The following is a 23045-nucleotide window of genomic DNA, read 5'->3' as shown; positions in this document are numbered from 1 at the left end:
TTTTAGCCCCGATCCCCTATTTATTACCACCTCTATATTGTACCATAATTATGTGACATGCCGGGGGTGTTTGGTTTTGGTCCGGGTAAGTTCTGGAGTGAAATGGGACACATAGTCCCTAAGTTGGAGGCTTAAGTTGTTAGAGTTGAATGTAGTTTTACTTTTAAGTAGACGACTCCGGAATAGAGTTTTGACGATCCCAATAGCTCCGTAGGGTGATTTTGGACTTAGGAGCGTGTCCGCATGTTGATTTGGAGGTCCGTAGGTCGTTTCAGTGTGAATTGGCAAAAGTTAGAAAGTTGAAGGTTTGGAAGGTTGGAAAGTTTGACCGGGAGTTGACTTTATTGATATCGGGGTCGGATCTCAATTCCAGAAGTTGGCATAGGTCTGTCATATCATTAATGACTTGTGTGCAAAGTTTGAAGTCAGTCAGAGTTATTTTGGTATGAATCGGCATTAGTTTTGCAATTCGAAAGTTTATAGTTTCCTAGGCTTGAATTTGGGTTGCGATTCGTAGAATCGATGTTGTTTTATATGATTTTTGGCCTCGAGTATATCCGTTATGTGTTTTGGGACTTGTAGGGTACATTTGGATGGGGTCCCGAGGTCCCCGGGTGTGGTTCAGATTGAATTCGGATCAATTTTGGACATAGCCTCATAGCTAAAGTCCCAGGCTTGCTGGTGTCATCGCACCTACGGAGAGATTGATCGTAGGTACGGAATCGCGGGTGCGGAAGGTGAAGCGCAGAATCCAAAAGGAGAGCTCGGGGCTGGGCTCGCATGTGCGGACACTGGGCGCGGACCAGCTTGCGCAGAAGCGGACTTGGAGGAGGAGGCTTTGGGCATGACCGCATGTGCGGTTTCCTTTTCCGCTGAAGTGGGCTCGTAGGTGCGAGTCGTTGTCTGCAGAAGCGGAACCTCAGAGTTTAAGTTAGAACCGCACCTGCGATAGATTTTTCGCGGGTGCGACCCCATGCCCGCAGAAGCGAGGATCGTTGGGCAGAAAGGTCTTGTTCGAGGGTTTGATTTTCATAATCTATTTTTGGACTTAGAGAGCTCGGTGTGAGGCAATTTTTCGGGAGAGTTTCAAGGAAAACATTGGGGGTAAGAATTTCTAACTCGATTTTGGTTAAATTACACGAATCTATTATTGTTTTCATCATTAAATTAGTGTTTTGGAGTTAGAAATTTGGAAAATATCTGTGAAACTTCTTAGGCTAAAATATGGGGATTTGAGGTCAGATTTGAGTAATTTTTATATGGTTGGACTCTTTATCGAACGGGTGTTCGGATTTTATAATTTTGGTTGGGTTCCGAGATACGGGCCCGGATTGACTTTTTGAGTTGACTTTTTATTTCTTTGCAAAGATCGTAATTTTATTGTTCGAAATAATCTCATATAGTTTACATTTATAATATGAAGCTGTTTTGGCTAGATTCGAGACATTCGGAGTTGGGTAATCGAGGGAAAGGCCTACTAGTGGATTGAGTTAGCGTGATTTGAGGTAAGTATCTTGCCTAACTTTGTGTGGGAGAATTATCCCTTAGGATTGGTGTTGTTTGTGATCACTGTGATGTGTGAAAGCCGTGTACGCAAGGTGACGAGTGTGTGCACGGGCTAAATATGAAAATTACTGGATTTAGCTATGTAGATTCCTTTCATGCCTTAATTGAGTTGCCTTAACATGTTATAGTCATCATTTCTAGTCTATTTTCACATATTCTACTTGTCTTGTCTCTTACTTGCTAATTGCTCTACATGTTTAGTTGAAGTTCTTGTTCCCTTTATTACGTATTTAGTATTTAACCGTTGAACTCTTTACTTGAAGTTGTTATTCTTGGAATATCTTGTTGTTGAAATTGATATTGAGTTATAAAGGCCGTGATTTGCATTGAGGCAAAGTGTTAAGTTGTGAAATACTATTCTTGTTGAGTTATTCACTACCGGTTATTGTTGTTGAGACTCTTGTGTACATTGTGATTGAGTCATGGGCTCTTTATTGTGAAAACACTATTATTGTTAGTTTCTGTGGCAAGTTGTGATACTGGGCACGTGGGGCGCGATTTGTGATACGTTGTGATATTGATACGCATGCGGTGGTATAAGATTTTATGTTTGAAAAGCATGCGGTGAGATAAGGTGGGCTTGATACGCGTGGCTAGTAGGGAAACTACTAGAAGCCACGCGGTATGATAAGATGGGCTAAAATGCGGGATGTTATTTCGAAAAAATAATTTTTAAAACTAAATGCAAGGCTCCCACGGTAATATAAGGAAAGATTGTGAATTACTCTTGTGATTTGAGACTACGAGGCGGTACCTCGGTAGTGGCTCTTGTTGGTATTTCTCTATTTCTGCACTTGTCTTTGGTTGTTTGTTTCCTTAGCATATTATTTCTTGTCTACTCCGTGTTGCACTATTTGCTTTTGTTCCGTGTAACTGATCTTGATGTGCTATTTGTTGTTTCAATTCTTGAGAGGATTTGAGAGGTGGCCTACAATCTTGCACTGCCACCTAGTCTAGCTGCAGTTCATCCAGTATTCCATGTTTCTATGCTCCAGAAGTATCACGTCGGTCCATCTCATGTGTTGGATTTCAGCTCATTCCAGTTGGACAAAGATTTGTCTTATGTTGAGGAGCTGGTGGCCATTTTGGATAGGCAAGTTCGAAAGTTGAGGCCGAAGAATATTACTTCAGTGAAGGTTCAGTGGAGGGGTCGACCAGTCGAGGAAGCGATTTGGGAGACCGATCATGATATGCATAGCTGTTATCCTCATCTCTTTACCACTTCAGGTATGTCTCTATACTCGTTCGAGGACGAATGTTTATTTTAAGAGGGGGAGGATGTAACGACCCGGCCGGTCGTTTTGAGTATTTTAGCCATCCCCTATTTATTGACTCCTCTATGTTTTATCATGATTATGTGACTTGTCGGGGGTATTTGGTTTTGGTTCGGGTGAGTTCCGGAGTGAAATGGGACACATAGTCCCTAAGTTGGAGGCTTAAGTTGTTAGAGTTGATCGTAGTTTGACTTTTGAGTAGACAACTCTAGAATGGAGTTTTGACGATCCCCATAGTTCCGTAGGGTAATTTTGGACTTAGGAGCGTGTCCGGATATTGATTTGGAGGTCCATATGTCGTTTCGGCGTAAATGGGTGAAAGTTGGAAAGTTGAAGGTTTGCAAGGTTGGAAAGTTTGATCGGGAGTTGAATTTATTGATATCGGGGTTGGATCCCGATTCCAGGAGTTGGAATAGGTCTGTCATGTCATTTACGACTTGTGTGCAAAGTTTAAAGTCAATCGGAGTTGTTTTGGTATGAATCGGCATTAGTTTCGGGATTCAGAAGTTTATAGTTTCCTAGGCTTGAATTTGGGTTGCGATTCGTAGAATCGATGTTGTTTTATGTGATTTTTGGCTTCGAGTAGGTCCGTTATGTGTTTTGGGACTTGTTGATATATTCGGATGGGGTCCCGGGTATGGTTCGAATTGAATTCGGATCAATTTTGGACTTAGCCTCATAGTTGAAGTACCAGGCCTGCTGGTGTCATCGCACCTGCGGAGGGATTGACCGGAGGGGCGGAATCGCGGGTGCGGAAGGTGAAGTGCAAAAGTGAAAAGGAGAGCCCAGGGTTGGGCTCGCAGGTGCGGACACCTGGGCGCAGGTGCGCCTACGCAGGCGCGGATTAGCTTGCGTATAAGCGAAATTAGAGGAGGAGGCTTTGGGCAGGACCACAGGTGCGGTATCCTTTTTCGCAGAAGAGGGAGCGAAACCTCAGAGTTTAAGTTAGAACCGCACCTGCGATGGATTTTCTTTAGGTGCGGCATCGCAGGTGCGACCTCAGGCCAGCAGAAGCGAGGATCGTTGGGCAGAAAGGTCTTGTTCGAGGGTTTGATTTTCATAATCTATTTTTGGACTTAGAGAGCTTAGTGTGAGGCAATGTTTCTGGAGATTTTCAAGGAAAATATTGGGGTAAGAATTTCTAACTCGATTTTGGTTAAATTACACGAATCTATTATTGTTATTATCATTAAATTAGTGTTTTGGAGTTAGAAATTTGTGAAACAATTATGAAACTTCTTAGGCTAAAATTTGAGGATTTGAAATGCGATTTGAGGGCGGATTTGAGTAATTCTTGTATGGTTGGACTTGTTATCGAACGGGTGTTCGAATTTATTAATTTTGGTCGGGTTCCGAGATGCGGTCCGGGTTGACTTTTTGAGTTGACTTTTTATTTCTTTGCAAGGATCGTAATTTTATTGTTTGAAATAGTCTCCTATAGTTTATATATATAGTATGAAGTTGTTTTGTCTAGATTTGAGCCGTTCGGAGTTGTATAATCGAGAGAAAGGCCTACTAGTAAATTGAGTTAGCGTGATTTGAAGTAAGTGTCTTGCCTAACTTTGTGTGGGGGAATTACCCTTTAGGATTGGTGTTGTTTGTGATCACTGTGCTGTGTGAAAGCTGTGTACGCAAGGTGACGAGTGTGTGCACGGACTAAATGTGAAAGTTACCGGTTTTAGCTATTAGATTCCTTTCATGCCTTAATTGAGTTACCTTAACATGTTATAGTCATCATTTTTAGTCTATTTTCACATGTTCTACTTGTCTTATCTCTTACTTGCTAATTGCTCTACATATATAGTTGAAGTTCTTATTTTCTTTATTTCGTATTCATTATTTAACCGTTGAAATCTTTACTTGAAGTTGTTATTCTTTGAATATCTTGTTGTTGAAATTGATATTGAGTTATAAAGGTCGTGATTTGTATTGAGGCAAAGTGTTAAGTTGTGAAATACTATTCTTGTTGAGTTATTCACTACCAGTTATTGTTGTTGAGACTCTTGTGTACATTGTGGTTGAGCCATGAGCTCTTTATTGTGAAAATACTGTTATTGTTGGTTTCTGTGGCAAGTTGTGATATTGGGCATATGAGGTGCGATTTGTGATACGTTGTGATATTGATACGCATGCGGTGGTATAAGATTTTGTGTTTGAAACTCATGCGGTGAGATAAGGTGGGCTTGATATGCGTGGCTAGTAGGGGAACTACTAGAAGCCATGCGGTATGATAAGATGGGCTAAAACACGGGATGCTATTTGGGAAAAATAATTTTTAAAAATAAATGCAAGGTTCCCGCGGTGATATAAGGAAATGTTGTGAATTACTCTTGTGATTTGAGACTACGAGGCGGTACCTCGATAGTGACTCTTGTTGGTATTTCTCTATTTCTGCACTTGTCTTTGGTTGGTTGTTTCCTTAGCATATTATTTCTTGTCTACTCCGTGTTGCACTATTTGCTTTAGTTCAGTGTAGCTGGTCTTGATATGCTATTTGTTGTTTCAATTTCATTACTATCATTACTACACTGCCATACACTTGTACAGTCTTCTTATTTATTCCAGTAGGGCCTTGACCTGACCTCGTCACTACTCTACCGAGGTTAGACTTGGCACTTACTGGGTTCCGTTGTGGTGTACTCATGCTACACTTCTGCACATCGTTTTGTGCAGATCCAGGTACCTTCTACCAGCCCAGGCATTAGCGAGAGTTTAGCTGCGGGGACTTCAAGGTATACTTGTCGGCGTCCACAGGTCTCGGAGTCCCCCTCTATCTTGACTATTCTATTTTCCTTATCCTTTTATAGATATTGATGTATATGATTATGCAGTACTTCTATTTAGAGCTTGTGATTTGTAGACGCCGGGTCTTGAGAGTTGTATATGTTGAGTTGGAGATTTCATATTATATAGTTGCTGAGTTTCGAGACTTTATTTATTATTTCAGTTATTTCTGCACGAATGTTAGGCTTACCTAGTTTTAGAGATTAGGTATCATCAAGACATCCTGCGAAGGAAAATTGGGGTCGTGACATGTGCTAACAGGTAAAGTGTTTTGGAAAATTGCTCTTGAACTGTAGCTTGAAGTGTTAGTCTAAGATCACCCTCTCTAACTAACTGTAACGACCCGATCGGTCATTTTGAGTATTACAACCTTATTTCCCTCTTTACTGCTCAAATTGTACTTTACAGTTGTTGTGTGAATTGCCCGGGTAAATGGTTCGGGTCCGTTGAGTTTTTGGAATAAATTGGAACACTTAGTTCCAAGGTTTAAAGCGTAAGTTAAAATAGTGACCGGATGTCGACTTATGTGTAAACGACCCCGGAATGGAGTTTTGATGATTCCAATAGCTCTGTATGGTAATTTTGGACTTAGGAACGTGTCCGAAAAATTATTTAGAGGTCTGTAGTGGAATTTGGCTTGAATTGCCGAAAGTTAAATTTTTGGAAAATTTGACCGGGGGTTTGACTTTTTGATATCGGGGTTGAAATCCGATTCCAAAAAATTTAAATAGGTCTATAATGTAAAATGTGACTTGTGTGCAAAATTTGAGGTCAATCGGAGGTGATTTGATAGGTTTTGGCGTCGTTTGTAGAATTTAAAAATTTAAAAATTTATTAGGCTTGAATCCGTGTGTAGTTGTATTTTTGAGGTTGTTAGGTATGATTTGAGGCATCGAGTAGGTCCGTATTACGTTATGGAACTTGTTGGTACGTTCGGACGGGGACCCGAAGGCCTCGGGTGAGTTTCGGATGGTTAACAGATTAATTTTGAATTTGGAAGACTGCAGGAACTGCTGCCTACTGGTGTGATCGCACCTGCGAAGATTTTGATCGCAGGTGCGAAGTCGCATGTGCGTGAAATAAGCCGCAGAAGCGGCCAAGAGTGGGACTGGGCAGTGCTCACAGGTGCGAGGAATTTGCCGCATCTGCAAAACCGTAGGTGCGAAGGTGTTGGCGCAGATGCGGATTGGAGCTGGCGTGAGGCGACCGCAGGTGCGTAGGGGAATGCGCATCTGCGAAGCCCGCAGATACGAGAATAGCACCGCAGATGCGAGGTTTTAAAGGGCCGGCTGTTTTCCGCAGGCGCTCATTTTTGTCCGCAAATGCGGATGCGCAGGTGCGAGCCCAGGCACCGCAAGTGCAGAAATGCCTGGGCAGTGTATAAAACGGGGGTTCCGAGATTTTTTCTCATTTTTGGACATATTGGAGCTCGGGTTGGGCGATTTTGAAGAGAAAAATTTTTCAGACACTTGGGGTAAGTGTTCTTAACTCCCTTATGATTATATTCCATGAATTCATCTTCATTTTTGGTGTAAGATTACTGAATCTTCAAGAGAAATAGAAGGAAATTTCTATAATGTCACAAAACGAATTTTTCAAGTTTGAATACCGATTTGAAGTCGGATTTGAGTGAAATTAGTATGGTTGAACTTGTAATTGGATAGATTGTCGTATTTTGTGAGTTTCGTCGGATTTCGAGACGTGGTCCCCATGGGTGGTTTTTGGGGCGTAATTTTAAATTTTTGTGGAAAATATTTGCATTTTGATATAGAATTTATTCCTATGCATTGTGTGGACTGAATCAAATTAATTCTGGTAGATTCGAGCCGTTCGGGAGTTGATACGCGCATAATGGGATTTCTGGAGCATTGTTTAGCTTGCTCGATATTAGATTTGGCTTGTTCGAGATAAGTAACTCTTCTAATCTTGGAGTTGAGGGTATGGACCCTGAATATATGTATTTTGTGAATTGTTGGGAGGTGACGCACATGCTAAATGACGGGCGTGTGAGCGTGCACTATAGAAATTGTGACATAATTATTTCTGTGAAATTTTATAGTTAAATAATCTTGACACTTTCCATGCGGTTTTATGTATTAAAGAAATTGAGCTGAAAAGCATATTAAAAATCATGTTGAGGGTATGTGCCAGTATTATTGGGACCCACAGTGGTCATATTGCTGTGAATTATTTATTTTACATTGAAAATTCATACTCAGTCATATTCATGTCATTGCATATCATAACTCAGTTTTATGACTCTATTTTGATGCATATAAATATTTTGGGTCGAATGCCCTGTTTTACTGAAATGCTCGGGTGGCTTGAGAGGTTTATGACTGAGTGAGGACGAGGACCTAATTTGTGAGGATATTTATGGGATCGGATTGCACGCCATAATATGTTTGATATCGGCCGAGGGCCTGATTGTGAGGATGAGTGTGGATCGGGGCTGCCCGCCTGTAGCATACTTTATTATTATAGCACGTGAGTTATCCGTGTAGCACGTGAGTTGCCCGTGCAGATTATTAGCGCTTGGGCTAAAGGAGCCCCTCCGGAGTCTGTACACACCCCCAGTGAGCACAGGTACCTTACTGAGTATGAGTGCCGAGTGCTGAGTGACTGGGAGGCATGAGTGATTGTGAGGTATGCCCGAGTGGAAAGAGTGATTGTGAGGTATGCCCGAGTGGCACGAGTGACTGTGAGGTTTGCCCGAGGGGCTGTATATGAGTGATGTTCTGCCCGAGGGGCTGTTTATGATTTTACCAATGAATTGCATCGCATTGGCATGCACACATGACATACAGGCATAGAGATGTATTTTTCCTCATGCTGTACTGCATCACATCATTTATGATTTTTACACATTTTTGACAGATGGGCATAGTGATGTATTTATTTTTACACGGGTTATCCGGAAGGAAAATGAAATATTTTACTTATTATTGAAAAGATTTTTGGAGAAATTATTATTTTTAAACTATTCATATTTTTGGCAACTTCGGCAAATGATTTGGGTTTTCACTGATGTATTTGAAAGGAAGAACTACTATTTTTGAAATCATAATTTGGCTGAGCATTTTATCTCTGAGTTACTTCTGGTATTATTTGCTTTGGTATTATGGACTGTTGTGGACTATTGGTTATGGACCCGACCTTGGTAGAAGTTCGTCACTACTTTCAACCTACAGCTAGGCTTGTTACTTACTCAGTACATGGGGTCAGTTGTACTGATACTACACTTCTACACATTGCGTGCAGATGTTGGCTGTTGTGGTTGCTGTGCCCGATGGTTGCGGGACTTGAAAATGTACCAGCGTTCCTGTTGTAACTGCATCTTGTTCAGGGTAGCCTTAGATTTATAAAAGTTAAGTTTATGTATTATTCAAATAGACTATGTATTTATTTTATTTCCGCTTTGTATACTCTATTCTTAGAAGCTCGTGATTTTTACTACCAGTTCTTGGGGGATGTATAAGATTAAGATATTTATTCACTTAAATTACTTTAACAATTATTATTGGAATTGGATAATTGAAAATTGGCTTACCTAACGGGTTGGGTTAGGTACCATCACGACTAGTTGGATTTTGGATCATGACACTAACATCTTACATAGACCGATAAAATTCGAATGAGTCATTCTTATAATACTACGACAAAGTTCAGTTTAGAATAAATGACTCAATAATCCATCTCTACTTGTTCACTTTCAAGTCATAAGTCATATGTGATTGTCGATCATTTTTACGTGCATAAGTCCAAAGCCAAATAACTACTAAGCAAGCAACATATGCAGCTAAAGAGCTCACTTGTCCCAATATCTGTCCATTATCTTGATTATTCCGATAAGCTATTTATAATAAACCAATTAACTATGTACAAATAAACCAGAACCGAAAGTAGAACCCTTCTTCATAGAAAATAATATTACGTATCAAACAAGAAAATATACAATCATGGCTTTAACTAAGTGAATCAGATTTCCAAACTATATTCATTAATTGAACTTTTGGGATATTTATTTGTAAATTATAGTGAATCACCTAAACCTTCTCATCCTCAGATTATAAAGAAGTTTAAGAATATTTTTTTTTATTGCTTTTGTCCTTCTTTTATCTTCTAAATAATATTTTTTTTGGACTTTTGGGATTATATTTTTTGTTAACTAAATAACTGGGAATCCAATTTTAAGGATTTTTGTTTGTAAATTTCAATAGTTTATAGCTTTTCTCGCCGTAGTGTTTAACAACATTGACCATATTCAACTGTAATTAAATTACTTAGTTATATATATTTGGGTATATATTACTTGATAAATCACATTAGCAAACCATACTAATCATCAAGTACTTATGTTATACAAATAAGAATCTTCAAAATAATCATACATAATTTCAGCGTAATAAGAGGTTAACTACTCAAACAACTAGATTTAGTTGCAATACAATAGAAAAACTAAACAGATAGTAACTGACAAAAAAAAAGTACCTGTAACTTGAAAACAAGAGCAAAAACCTGAAGAATTTTTTTAACTATTATTATAATAAAAATAATAATAAAGAATAATAATAAAGAAATGAATGAAGGAGTTGGCAGAACAAAAATAAATAGTAACACTTTGCACACTTGAAAACGGCCAATATTATACAGCTAATTAGAGATAAAGTAATTAGAATTAGAATTAAAAATCAAAGTAGAAGAAAGAATGAAACAAAAGGAAGGAAAAACATATACGTGACATTGGAGTTGGATGCGGCAGAATGAAAAAAAGAGACGAAACGCAGGTTATAGGTTGGAGTTAAAATTAAAAAAAAAAAAAAAAGGTAAAAGGTTAAATAGAATTATAAAGTAATAAGTTAGGGCATAATTGGAAAGAAAAATAAGAAACAATCCCACCAAACCAAATCGATTATTTTTAAAAAGGGAACTTTTTATTATTCCGGAACAATGAATTTAACAATACAATACAATCAATTATAACTAAACAATCAAAACAAATATTGTTTTGGGATAACAATTCAATACGATACAATATGTAACAACCATCCAAACAAGTTGTTAACAATTTTACCTTCCACCCTCTCTCAACAATTAACTTGACCCAAAAGATAGTGTAAAATTTTCATGTGGCGCCCAGTTTTGTGTTGCCCATTGAATTTGTACCCACTTTTTAGAAATAGTTTAACTCGATACCCAATTTTTGAATAATTATATATATATATATATATATATATATATATATATATATATATATATATATATATATATATACTTTTCTCTTCTTCTTTACTACTGTTTTCTTCTTCTTTGTGCTTAGAATTTCTTCTTCTTCTTCTTCTTCTTCTTCTTCTTCTTCTTCTTCTTCTTCTTCTTCTTCTTCTTCTTCTTAGTTACAAAATGGGTTTGTTAAATTTGTTCTTTATGATATTTGGAAGTTATGTTTTAAATTTGACATGATTTTGGGGTAGATTTGGGCATTGAATCGTGTATTGGATTGTTGAAATTCAAACAACAAGTTTATGTTTCAGAACTTAAGATTCGAAATCTGAAGTTGCATTCAATAGATTGATCTACTTAAGATTCGAATTTCTGAAGTTGCATTTGAAAGATAAAAGAATTTCAGATTTGATTTCTGAAATTGTATTTAAATAGAAAAATTTCATATTTGATTTCTGAAGTTACATCGAAGATATTGAACTACTTTAGATTCGAACGGATATACTTTGTAATATTTTATGTAAAACGGATATAATTTCAGTGGTGACCCGAAAAGTGGGTGTATATGAAAATGCCAAAGATAGTTAACATGACCCAAAGACAAATGGGACAGTTTATGTTGCATGGGTCCATAACGTGGAGTCCAAAACGAGGCAAGTCCAAGATCCAAAAGAACCACCTTGTCGACCCGAATACAATAGCTCTGTTCGTTTGAGATCTCCATCTTCCTCTTACATTCAAGATTCACTGGCGTCGTTCCAAAACTCCAGTCCCGAGAGCTGATCATGCCCAATTCATCGTCTTTACTGCTACTTTTATCCAGCAATCTCTTTCTCCAATCAACCCTCGCTCTCTCCCTCAGTCTCTTACTCCACTTCATTAAGATCCCCGCACTTTTCCTCTCAGGCCTTTTCACTTACGTACACCCAGATGATGTTGCCCCCACTAACCCATCTTCCAATGGTATTCGGGCAGCAATTCGTAGGCCAGGTAGTACTAATGATAATTCTGAACTCAAACCCAGAAAAAAATCCAAGGAAAGATTTGAGTTTGATGAAAACAAAGCTCAGATCTTTAGGTTAAAGCTTAATGACAGTCACCTTCATACAAGGATATATTTCAATGATTTTTGTGGGGCTTTCGATTCTGTTATTGTTTCTCTTTCTTGCTTGTTGCTTCATCGATTCTTGGCGAAATCTGAGGAATCTGGTGTGTTAAAGAACGGTTCTTTCATTCCCATTTTGTTAGGATTTTTGGGTGTTTGTAGGGTTTTTGTTTTGATCTTTTGGATTTCTTTTGAAAAGTCTGCATCTAAGCTGTCTGAGAAGCACTTGAGTGTTGTTTTAGGCTTTTTGGGTTTTATTGTGGCGCTTGCATTTGTACATGGGGCAGTTCCTAAATGGGTTTTTGATGTTCATTTTGAAGCACTCCATGGGTTTGAGAAGTTGTTTATTGCAGTTTTAATGGGCTGCATTTCTTGGTTTTTGTATATGCCAGCTGTGAGGATTGCTCATGCCTTTTGGCTTGGAACTGATCAGCTACGCTGCAATTTATCCATTATTTCTTGCGGATGGTTTGCGCGATTGCTTCTACATGCTAACTATTTGTTCATGGTTTTAACCTCATTGCTTTGGGTGAAACCCTTTGCTGACCTACTTATTGATCAAAATGCAAGAGTTGGACATGTTAGGGATTTGGTTGGAAATGTGGGTATGAAACAGTCAGAATTCAGTAGCTTTAGGCGCTGGTGTTTGTTGGTTTCGGGCCTTCTGCAGATTGTATCTCTGCGATCAAATGTGCAGATGTACTTGAACGAAGCGGTATTGTGCTGGTACCAGAGACTGCACGCTAGCAAAGTTCCTGACTTGGGTTATAGTAGGGCCAAGGTGTTTCTGCACAATCACTTTGTGTGCTTAGTGGTTCTGCAATTTTTTGTGCCTGCATCGATGGTACTTCTCTTCCTTGGCTTGTCTCAAGTTGGTGGCGACTTGTTTACAGATTTCCAAGGGATATGTAGCTTATTTCCTTGCTCACTGCTGGACAAAGAGGTGGCTTTGTTTATGGCCTGGTGGGTTCTCTTTGTTTGGACCACATATACTTCAGCAACTCTTGCTCTATTTAGACAGGGAATCTTGTATGTCTCTTGATCTTTTGTTTACTTTAGGCAGCCAAGGTCTCTGATTTTATGAGCTTTTTGACAAGAATGCCACATTGTAACAATACACTTCAACTGTTCTTCTTTTTCATTTTTTGCCCCAAAATATAACCTTCCACTTTCGAGTTGCAATTTGTGATAGACTTCAGAAATTTTTATGGAATATAATTTTGTTTCTCCTTGTTTTCACCTTATGATGTCTGAAAAGAGCACATTATGTATTTAAACTAGATTGCATTAGTTATTTGAAGATAGCATAAATTACTTGGAAGTGCTGTGTATTACAAACCAATAGATGCTATGCCCTACTCTCAGTTCAAGGTTCTATACCTCATGTGGAAAGAATGAAAAATATTGCTGAAATGATCAAATATAAGATCCTTTGAGGTAACAGTGCATGATGTTTGACCCCGAACTTGTGACCTTGCCTTAATATGTGCATGCTTTATGTGCGTGTACTTTTAGATCTGCATTAATGAATAAGAATGTCCAGCATAATCAAAGACTATTTGTGAGGTTTTTCCCTTCTTTTGTTTTTGCGCAGGGAACTGCCCCCATTCCTGTATTTGCCAATCACCATCTTGGTGTATGGGCCTGGTTCTATTTATAAAATACTGTCTTACTGATTAAAAATAGTAATCAGAGACTGTTATCTGATGATTTATAGTTTGCAGAGAAAGATTCATTTGTATCTTGTACAATATGCAAGGCATGCTTCTTGTATGTGTATGTATGGTTATGTCGCTCATCTCATGCAAATATTCCAAAAATAGTTGGTATGGCCTTTGTACACTACTTCTGCAGTAAATTATACCTTTGCAAGGAATTCTGATTTGTGATACCTATAAAAAAAAATCGATCTGTGAATATAAAAAGATTTTCTTGGAGTAGGAAAAGAATTATGTGAATCTGCCTTTGCCTTGTGGGATACTGGCAATCAGTATGTCTATGAGGAACTGAAATTTTGCCTATTGAACAATTAAGTTAAGTTGTTTTGTAGAACTTCAGATGAAGTTGCTGCCATTACTCAAGTAATCTTTTGACTTGTGCATATGACTCCTGAAAATGAGAAGCTAGCACTTTATAATCTAATGCGACTAAAAGATGCACAATGATACCAAGTAAAAAATTAGTAAAAATAAATAGTTCATTACTTCATGGATGCTTCTTTAAGTTATCATTAGAGTGAAGTTAATACCAGTTCATAATCTTGATATTAGACAGTTGGGTCTGTTTTACAGAGGATATAGCTCTGAAAATTTTCAAATTCATAGGTACTTTTTCTATCTATTAGAAGTTGAATTTGTTTCAAGGAGTTGTACGAAGGGGCAGATGGGGTATGGTTCTGTGTTGTTTTTGGTACTTCAAGTATGTTCCATGCACTATTATAGATTACAAGCGATGAATACCACCTTAATGTTTCTTACTCTTTAGATATTGCTTACAATAATTCGTTAGATATTCCTTATCAAGGAAAAAAAAAAAAGGGGGGGGGGGGGGGGTGTATAACAGGAGTTATTACTGGCACTGAAAGAGCAAGGATAAGGGTTGGCAAGTCTCATTCCTGTTATCACTTTATTTTTAGAAAGCCAACTTAATGTGCCACAAATGATGTTCACTGTTTGAGCCAAAGACAGAGTAACAGGATTGCAGAAAAGCATCAGGTTCAGCTTGCTCACCTTACTTATTCCAGTAGCTTTATGTGAAGCTGTGACCACACTACATTCTTGAATTTTCTGTGGTCTCTGTGTGCTGTTCATAGTTTGCTTGTTAGTAGCACCACTGGTTTTCTGGCTATGCAAGTACCTGATGTTAGAGTAGACATCCGTACTTCTTCACTGCTATGAGATCAAGCCTTGTCTGCACACAATTTAAATCTATGCCTAAGAATGATTAATTATGATTTATTTTGCTATGGTGCAATCTATATATCTTATTGTTTAGTTGTGTTATTGTTGGGAAACTTATTCCCTAGATTATCTGTCCTCATATATGTTCCTTAGGTGACTGTGAGGATATCAGAAGACAGATAAATAGGACCTTCAGGTGCATAATTTTTAACTGTTAGTGGAATACCAGAAAGTTGCATGCTGTCTATGTTCATTCCCTGCTTCTTTTTTCCCTTTTACCCTTTGGTACTCTGGAAATATTAGCTTGCTCAATTTAATGACATGCTATCAGACTCTTTTCCTTTTAATCTTTTTTTAATTTTACTTGCTTAGTGATTGGACAAGAGTGGGTTACTCTAGTGGTAAGCACCCTCCACTTCCAACCAACAGGTTATGAGTTCGAGTCACCCCAAGAACAAGGTGGGGAGTTCTTGGAGGGAGGGAGCCGAGGGTTTATCGGAAACAGCCTCTCTACCCCAGGGTAGGGGTAAGGTCTGCGTACACACTATCCTTCCCAGACCCCACTAGTGGGATTATACTGGGTTGTTGTTGTTGTTGCTTAGTGATTGCTGGAAAGTCCATTGAGATGGGTAATTCTCGGGCTTGTGGTTAGATTCTGCTGATTCAGTTACTAGTTTGATGCTAAGTATACAATGATGAATAGGAGCTATTTTGATTCTTGCGGATCTTAATTGTTGTAAAAGAGATATATGAAAATATTGAAGCACCACGTCCTTTTATGGAATGAAGGGCAGAGCAAATTAGAAATGAGAGGGAGATGGAGTGCTTCTTGGGAGCACTTGCTTGCAAAGAAACAGAGAGAATGACAATGTCCCACCTTTTGGGTAAACGTGTAAAATTGATTCTTTATCTGTCATTATCTTATTGTAAGCTCACAATGGATAAGCTTGTGGGAAATCTGGCTTCATTCTGTGATCCAGACCTAAGATGGATGGCTATGAATTTAGACATTGTCCGACACAAATGAACATAAATGTCGAGGGGACCAGGATCAATATTTGGCTAGGGAAGATTAACTTTTTTTTGTGTGGCATAGAATACACATATATCTAGGTTGTGGCCCTTTCTATATTTGTATGTATATCTTTATCATATCATCCAGACAATGTGCAGTGTAATCCTCCTTTCATTTTGCTGGAGGATAAGAGAACATTTCACAATTTTCAATTTTAAAGGTACTTTTGTAATCTATTAGGAATAGAATTAGATTGCAAGAAGTTGAAAGAAGGGGCAGATTGAGTATGTTCTATGTTGTTTTTTCCTAATTCAAGTATGTTCCGTGCAACATTGGCCTCCACATGCGATAAATATCATATTAATGTTTCTTACTCATTAGAATTGCTTAATTATTAAAAAGAAATTTATTAGGTATTGCTTAATGCTAGTTATTACTGGCAGCACTCCAAGATTTCTCAGTGCAGCTTAAGAACAAGGATAAAAATATGGATAGTATCATTTCTGTTATCAATTTATTTCTAAAGTCTATATTTATCTACCACAAATGAAGGTAGCAAGGTTCAAATGTCAGCTAATGACAATGTAGCAGGAAAACATCAGGTTCAGTCTGCTCATGTTACTCAAATAGCTTTGTATGAAGCCGAGACCGCACTATTTTTCATGTAATTTTGATGATTTCTGCTGCTATCCATACATTTTGTTAGTTAAATACCTGCTAGCTCATGTTACTTATTCCACTAGCTTTAAATGAAGCTGTGACCACACTTTATTTCTTGAACTTTAGATCACTTCTGCTTCTGTCCATATACTTCTGTTGTTAAAAGTCCATGTGTTTTGCTAGCTATCCAAGAACTTACTGCTATAATAGATAACCATCCTGCTATATGACTGGCAATAGTTCTGATTAATCTTTTGCTAATGATGCAATCCATATCTCAAGTGTCTAGTTCTGTTGGCAAACTAATTAACTGGATTACCCCCGTCGCGATTTATTTGCCTTTCATGTGCATTACTGATGCGAGAGAACGCATACATGATTTTAATAGTTTGTGGTTATCCCCTGTTCTCTTCCCCTTTCCCCCCCTTTTAATTTAATAATTACTCCAATAATCCATTGAGTGTGTTTCATATCTGCTCCATTCAATCGCTAGTTTGATGTTAAGTATGAGATGGAATTATTTGGATTCTCGTGGATATAAGGCGTGGTAGAAGAGGGAAATAGCACATGATATGTAGGAAAATATTGTAGCACGACATCCTTTTCTGAAATAAAGAGCAAAAGCAAAATAGAAAGAGGAGAGAGAAAGAGATGGAATGTTTCTGTGAAGTGCTTTCTTACAAAGAAACAAAGAGACTGTCAACATCCCTGGGTACATGGAAGTTCTTTTTCTTTCTTTATCTTATTATTATTATTGCAAATCCACATTGGATAAGCTGAGCAAAATTTGGCTAGAATGTGCAATCCATATCTGTATATGAATGGCTGTGAAATTAACTCACGTCTAGCATATTTTGAACATAAACTCTAGAGGTTCCAAGACCAATGTCTGGCTACGGTAAATCTTTTTTTTTTTTCCTGGCTCTCTAGAATACACAAGTTTTCTAGGTCGTGTCCCTTTCTGTGTTTGTATTTAGGCAGAATACAGGTCAATAAACTGTATTTCATTTGACCACCTTAACAAGGTTGCAACCAAACACAAAAGATGCATGTAATTCACACGCTGAAATGACGAATAAGATAAAACACACGTGGATTTAACTTAACCCCATGCCTCGTCATCCTCCCCAATGACCCCTCCTCACTGAAAAAATTATTGTCCAGCCAACTCTTCTTCCAAATTGCAGCAGCAAACAAACAGAACAACATGGATAGAATACCAATAAAATCATTGGCAAACAAATCAACAAATTCGGACAGCAAAGAATAAGAAAACTCAATCATAACAATGAACGAACAAAAGCATGAAGTTTTCCTAAAAAAGAAACTCCGGACAAACCACAAAGTCGCCAGAAATAAAATTCGTATCGGATTAAAAAATGATGGAGTTTCACCATAAGTTTTTAGATCTATAACATGTAGACAAAATTAAAAAGAAAAAACGAGGAGAAGAAGACGCTAATGCATAAGGGTCGCCAAACTTGTTATTTCTGGTCAGATCCACTCGGATCTAGCCGGATCTGATTAAGGTTAAGATTCAAGTCACAAAATTAACTGTTGGGATAAAATGAAACTTCGTCGGAAAAAAATAAAGTTTCGCCCGACGATTGACAATGAGGGGGCTCTTGTCACAGTTCTAGTTTGTGACATCCCATGGTCCCTCCCATGGTTGAAGACAAACGGAACAGATGAGGTAGGCAGCTACAACGTTGCAACTTTTACGGCCAGAATTGCACCGGCCAACCAAATCTTAAAATTTAGAAGAAAAATGAGAAGTTTATGATTGTGGCCAGATTAAAATGTGATGATGGTGTGTCCAGATCTAAAGGAGGATATGGTAGCAATGGTGTGAACAAATAAAATTTGGGCTAAGAAGATGACCGGAAAATTTTCCGGCAGAAGCTATACATTTTTCGAGCGGAATTTATTTTTCCGGATGATTTCACGCGTTTAAAAAATGCGAGAAATATTTACCTTGCTATATCAGCATATTATGTCTAAATGATACAGTAGAATATTGGTTGGAGTGTTCAAATAGAATAAACTTAAGATAGAGTGTGTAAGTAAAAAATGTGAACAAATTTAATGGCATGCCCGAAGTGAAATACTAGATTTCCTTGAAGTATGATAAATGTACTGCAGGAATACATCTATATAAGTCCAATAATGTTAGGAGAAAGTAGTGATTTAGTGGGCGTTTGGACATAAGAATTATAAAATTTCCAAAAAAAAGTAAAAAAAAAAATTAAAGTAAAAATGATATTTGAAAATTAGAGTTGTGTTTGGACATAAATATTATTTAAGGTTGTTTTTGAAGTTTTGTGAGTAATTTGATTAAAAATTTTGAAAAAAAGTTTTTTAAAGTTTTTTAAATTTTTGAAATTTTAAAATTCAAGTGAAAATTAAAAATTTTATGGTCAAAACATTGATTTCGAAAAAAAATTAATTTTTTTTATATCCAAACGGGCTCTTTGATAACGGAGTTGAGATTCGATTGGGAGAAAATTATCCTGGGTCAGAGTCGGGCCAAAATGGGTCAATTTCCTACTGCTTCCTTAGCATTTCGTCATAAATTTTCATCTCTGTATTAATTTTGCGTGCCAAAAACTGCATAAGAAACATAGGACCACACCCATAGCAGGCAAGCATGGCATCCATCATTAAGTTAGCCCGAATACATATGAAGACACTTAAAATTTACACAATTTTTTATTTAGACATATGAACTTAGGGGTATTTCTAATGAGCACGTACATTATACGAACTTTATTTCAATTAGATATTTTTTTGACAATTAGCTAAACCTACAAAGTATATGCAATACACTTGTTGCTGACGTGGTAAATGACGAATAAAATGAGGACATATATCTTTTTGAGTTTAAAAAAAGGAAAAACTATGTTAAATCTATTTAATAAACAAAAAAAAATAACATTCTCAAAAAGAAAAAAAAACTTAATTTACACCCAATCAGGAAAGAACACATTTAAAAAAAATGAGACATTGGTGTTTTGGAAATTAGTGTTCTTGGTATTCTTCACTATCTTCATGTGTGTTCTTGTTCCAACTACGATTTTAATCCAAATTTTTAAGAGAAACTCTTCCAAATTTATTATAACTTCAGCTAAAGATTCCACACGACAACCCAAGACAACCCCAACATTAATTTCTCAAACTTTCATCAAATCAAGTAACCCATTTTAAACCTTTAAACTTTTTAAAGACCCCATTAATGGTGTTTCGATTTGAAATGAAGAACTCGGACTCATTTCAGCTTTAATCAATAGGGACGATTATTGGTTCAAACTTTCGAACTAAATCAATGGTGGAGGCACAACAATGATGAAAGTGGAGGAGACAATGGTGGAAATGGTGGTGAAGAGGAAGAAGAAAAAGAAGGAAATAAAAAATAAAAATAAAAAAATTTATTTTTTTGGGCTCTTCACGCGCCTATATTGGGTGAAACTCACGGTTTGTGTCAACTCAGCAAAAAGTGCCTAATTAGAACAAAGTACATCTAACCTACGTCCTCGTTACGAACACCCCTAAGTTCAAATATCTAAAAATCATAGTAACTTTAAGTGTCTCCCTTATGTATTCAGCCTTTATTATATTCAACACGTCAGGTGACATGTTACGTCAGGTTTTCAATGCGACGGAACAGTTAGCATTCACATTTCGTTCACAAATTCACTTATAACAAGGAACATAGCCATAGAATGTGCGTTCATCTTCAAGCACAGGTGGTAAGCTTACATCTTACCGCAGTCGAAAAATTATAATGCATATATAAATTAAATATTATTATATATATTTATATATTATATTCTGAATATCCTTAACGCAGTTGAATAAGACAATTTTACAGTGGTTAGAGTATTCAAAATGACGTGTTGTTCACGGGTTCAAAATTTTGTTATTTTATTTAGCAAAACTAAACGAAGACCATCATGTGTGGTCTATTTAATTCTTTTTTAATCTAATAATTTCCTAATAAAATAGTAACTCTTAAAACTTAAAATTTGTGTAAAAATAAAATATTAATATTTTTTAACTAAAAATTATTTCTTAAATAAACTTTATAATTTTGAAAGTCAAGCTCTATAAAAATTTCTTCAATAAAAGCTCTTGCTACAACCTAGGGATGCTTATCGGACAGATATTTACACTTAACGGTATGGCTTATCGGTTATGGGTTTATAGATGTAGTAATCTGCTAGCCAACCAATAAGCTATCGGGCGAATTATATCAAAGTAGTGATTATCGGATTGTTTATCGGCTAAATTAAATAGACAATAAAAAGAACGTAGAGAACTAGAGATAAGGAAAAATTTAAGTCCTAATTTATTTATCTAATATTTCCTTCAATCGATTTGATTGAATGCCAATTATTATATTCCTGATATCTCAACTATTATGTAACTGTATGTAACTAATAATCATAGCAGAAGGAAATGTTAATGATCACACATGCCCCGGGGAGTCTATCTGACTTAGCCTTAGTACAAAATATTCTAAGTTCTCAATTATATCTACAAAGAAAAATAAGATTCATCGCAGATCTTAAATATAAAGGAACCAGTAGTAAAATATTTATAATTTGTTAACTTAAAGAAAGAAAGAATGAAGAAAAAGATAGAGCAAAACATCGGAGTGGTAGGCAGAAACGAGAAGAAAATGATGATGGGTTACGAAGAGGAAGAAAGAGTTCAAAGCGTAAATATAAAAATTCTTAATGATTTAATGATTTATCCGATAAGAAAATTGAATAATCTATCTTCAAATCGTTAAGCCATTAATTATAAAATTTTAATCCGTTTACCAACCCTTACCCCGATAATTCAATACTAATATATATGCCAATATATTTGATTTTATGCTTACTTTTATTAGTAAAATTTTTAATGTTATTTTTTATTATTTTAATTTTGATTTATAAAATTATAGTTTTATTAAATATTTGTATAATTTGATCTAAAAATTTTAATACACTATTCATCGATAAATAAAAATTATTAGTAACTTATTTAAAATTTGATCACTCTCGGTAGAATTTTTGGTTACGCCACTATCTTAAAAACATATTTTGACACTACCATATCAATTATGGTCGTTACGGATCAGCCCCTTGCTAGTGATTTTTCCAGTTTCGTCCAGCATTTGACATGGATCACCGCCAGCTCTTCAAATTAAGATCTAACACCTAACTTTATTGGTACTCTCAATGTTGCGTGCCACTAAAACCAGCACTATTTTTTCAGTTGATAATAAGCGTGTACGTTAGGACAATTCGGATTGCATATGAAAATTTCTTTTTGAATTTTTAATTTTCGAATTGAAAAAATAATAATTCAAATTCAATCTAAATAAATTTGGATTGGATCGAATTTTTTAAATTCAGTTTTGCATTAATCGGTTTGAATATTTTAAATTTTTGATTTTAAGCTTATAAGTTGAGTAGTTTCTTCTTTTTACAAAAATGAACATCCAAATGAGTACTCACGTTAAATTGCCTGAAAAGTTACTCATTCTCACCGCAATTATCCAATTGAAGTATTCAAGTAATGAAATTATTATAAAAAAATACAGTAGAGATATTAATACGGCCGATAAGAAATAGAAATAGTAAAACCATGTCCAAGTAGAAAGTATTCTCACAGTAACTTAGTAATTAATATTGAATATATGAGATAATATCTAATGGATCGGATAGGGTATTGAACTTATTACTATTGACATGTGGATAATTGACTAAATATAAAGTATAAAAATTTTAGAATTTCGGATATCCAAAAATTCGAAGTACCAAATCCAATATCCAATATTCAATCCGAAATCCAAAAATTTTAAAAATTAAATTCAAAATCCAATTCATAATCCGAAAATCCAAACCAAAAATTCAAAAAATCGAATTTTGATTTGGATTTCGTGTTTGCCCAAGCTATGCCCACCCCTAGTTGATATATTCCCAACATCTCTAGAGTCTAAGAAGGCGTTTGGACATAAAACTTATAATTTTAAAAAAAGTATATTTGGAGTTAAGTTGAAAAATAGAACTATATTCATGGGTACTCCTATTAATGATGTATTTAGAATTTGAAATTATATTTGGACATACATTTCACTTGAAAAAATATTACAATTTTATGAGTGGAGAAAATTTTGAAAAATCGATCAAAACCACTTTTTAGGTTTTGAAAAACTCATTTTCGAATTTATTTTTCAAAAACTTGCAAAATTTCATGGACAAACACAATTTTGAAACTTTCTTTTGAAAAAAATAATTTATGGACAAACGGGGCCTTAAACTTCAAGAGAATCTTTTGAGAAATCACTTTCTTTTCAAAAGACTATTGTCATGGAAGAGCACATTTTAATCTCAAACCTCAGTAAGACTGAGTTAGCAAAAGAGGAAAAACACCTTAGTACCCTATATTCTAACAGGAAAAAGAAGAAAAAAAAAGAAACTTGTATGAAACAACATTATGGCTCTGAATATCCACAATTTTCAGATATTCCA

At 36.2% G+C, this 23045-nt stretch overlaps 1 protein-coding gene across 1 annotated transcript; it reads left to right on the top strand.

Annotated features, from left to right (window-relative positions):
- Positions 1–11466: 11466 nt before the first annotated feature.
- LOC104098065 (uncharacterized) lies at positions 11467–13188 on the top strand. Its single transcript, XM_009604723.4, has one exon. It carries the CDS (start codon positions 11630–11632, stop codon positions 12989–12991), a length of 1362 nt encoding a protein of 453 aa, XP_009603018.1. The 5' UTR covers positions 11467–11629; the 3' UTR covers positions 12992–13188.
- Positions 13189–23045: the final 9857 nt, after the last annotated feature.

Source organism: Nicotiana tomentosiformis, chromosome 3, assembly GCF_000390325.3.
Source record: "Nicotiana tomentosiformis chromosome 3, ASM39032v3, whole genome shotgun sequence".
Taxonomy (NCBI): Eukaryota; Viridiplantae; Streptophyta; class Magnoliopsida; order Solanales; family Solanaceae; genus Nicotiana; species Nicotiana tomentosiformis.
This window is presented reverse-complemented; position numbering and strand designations above follow the sequence as displayed.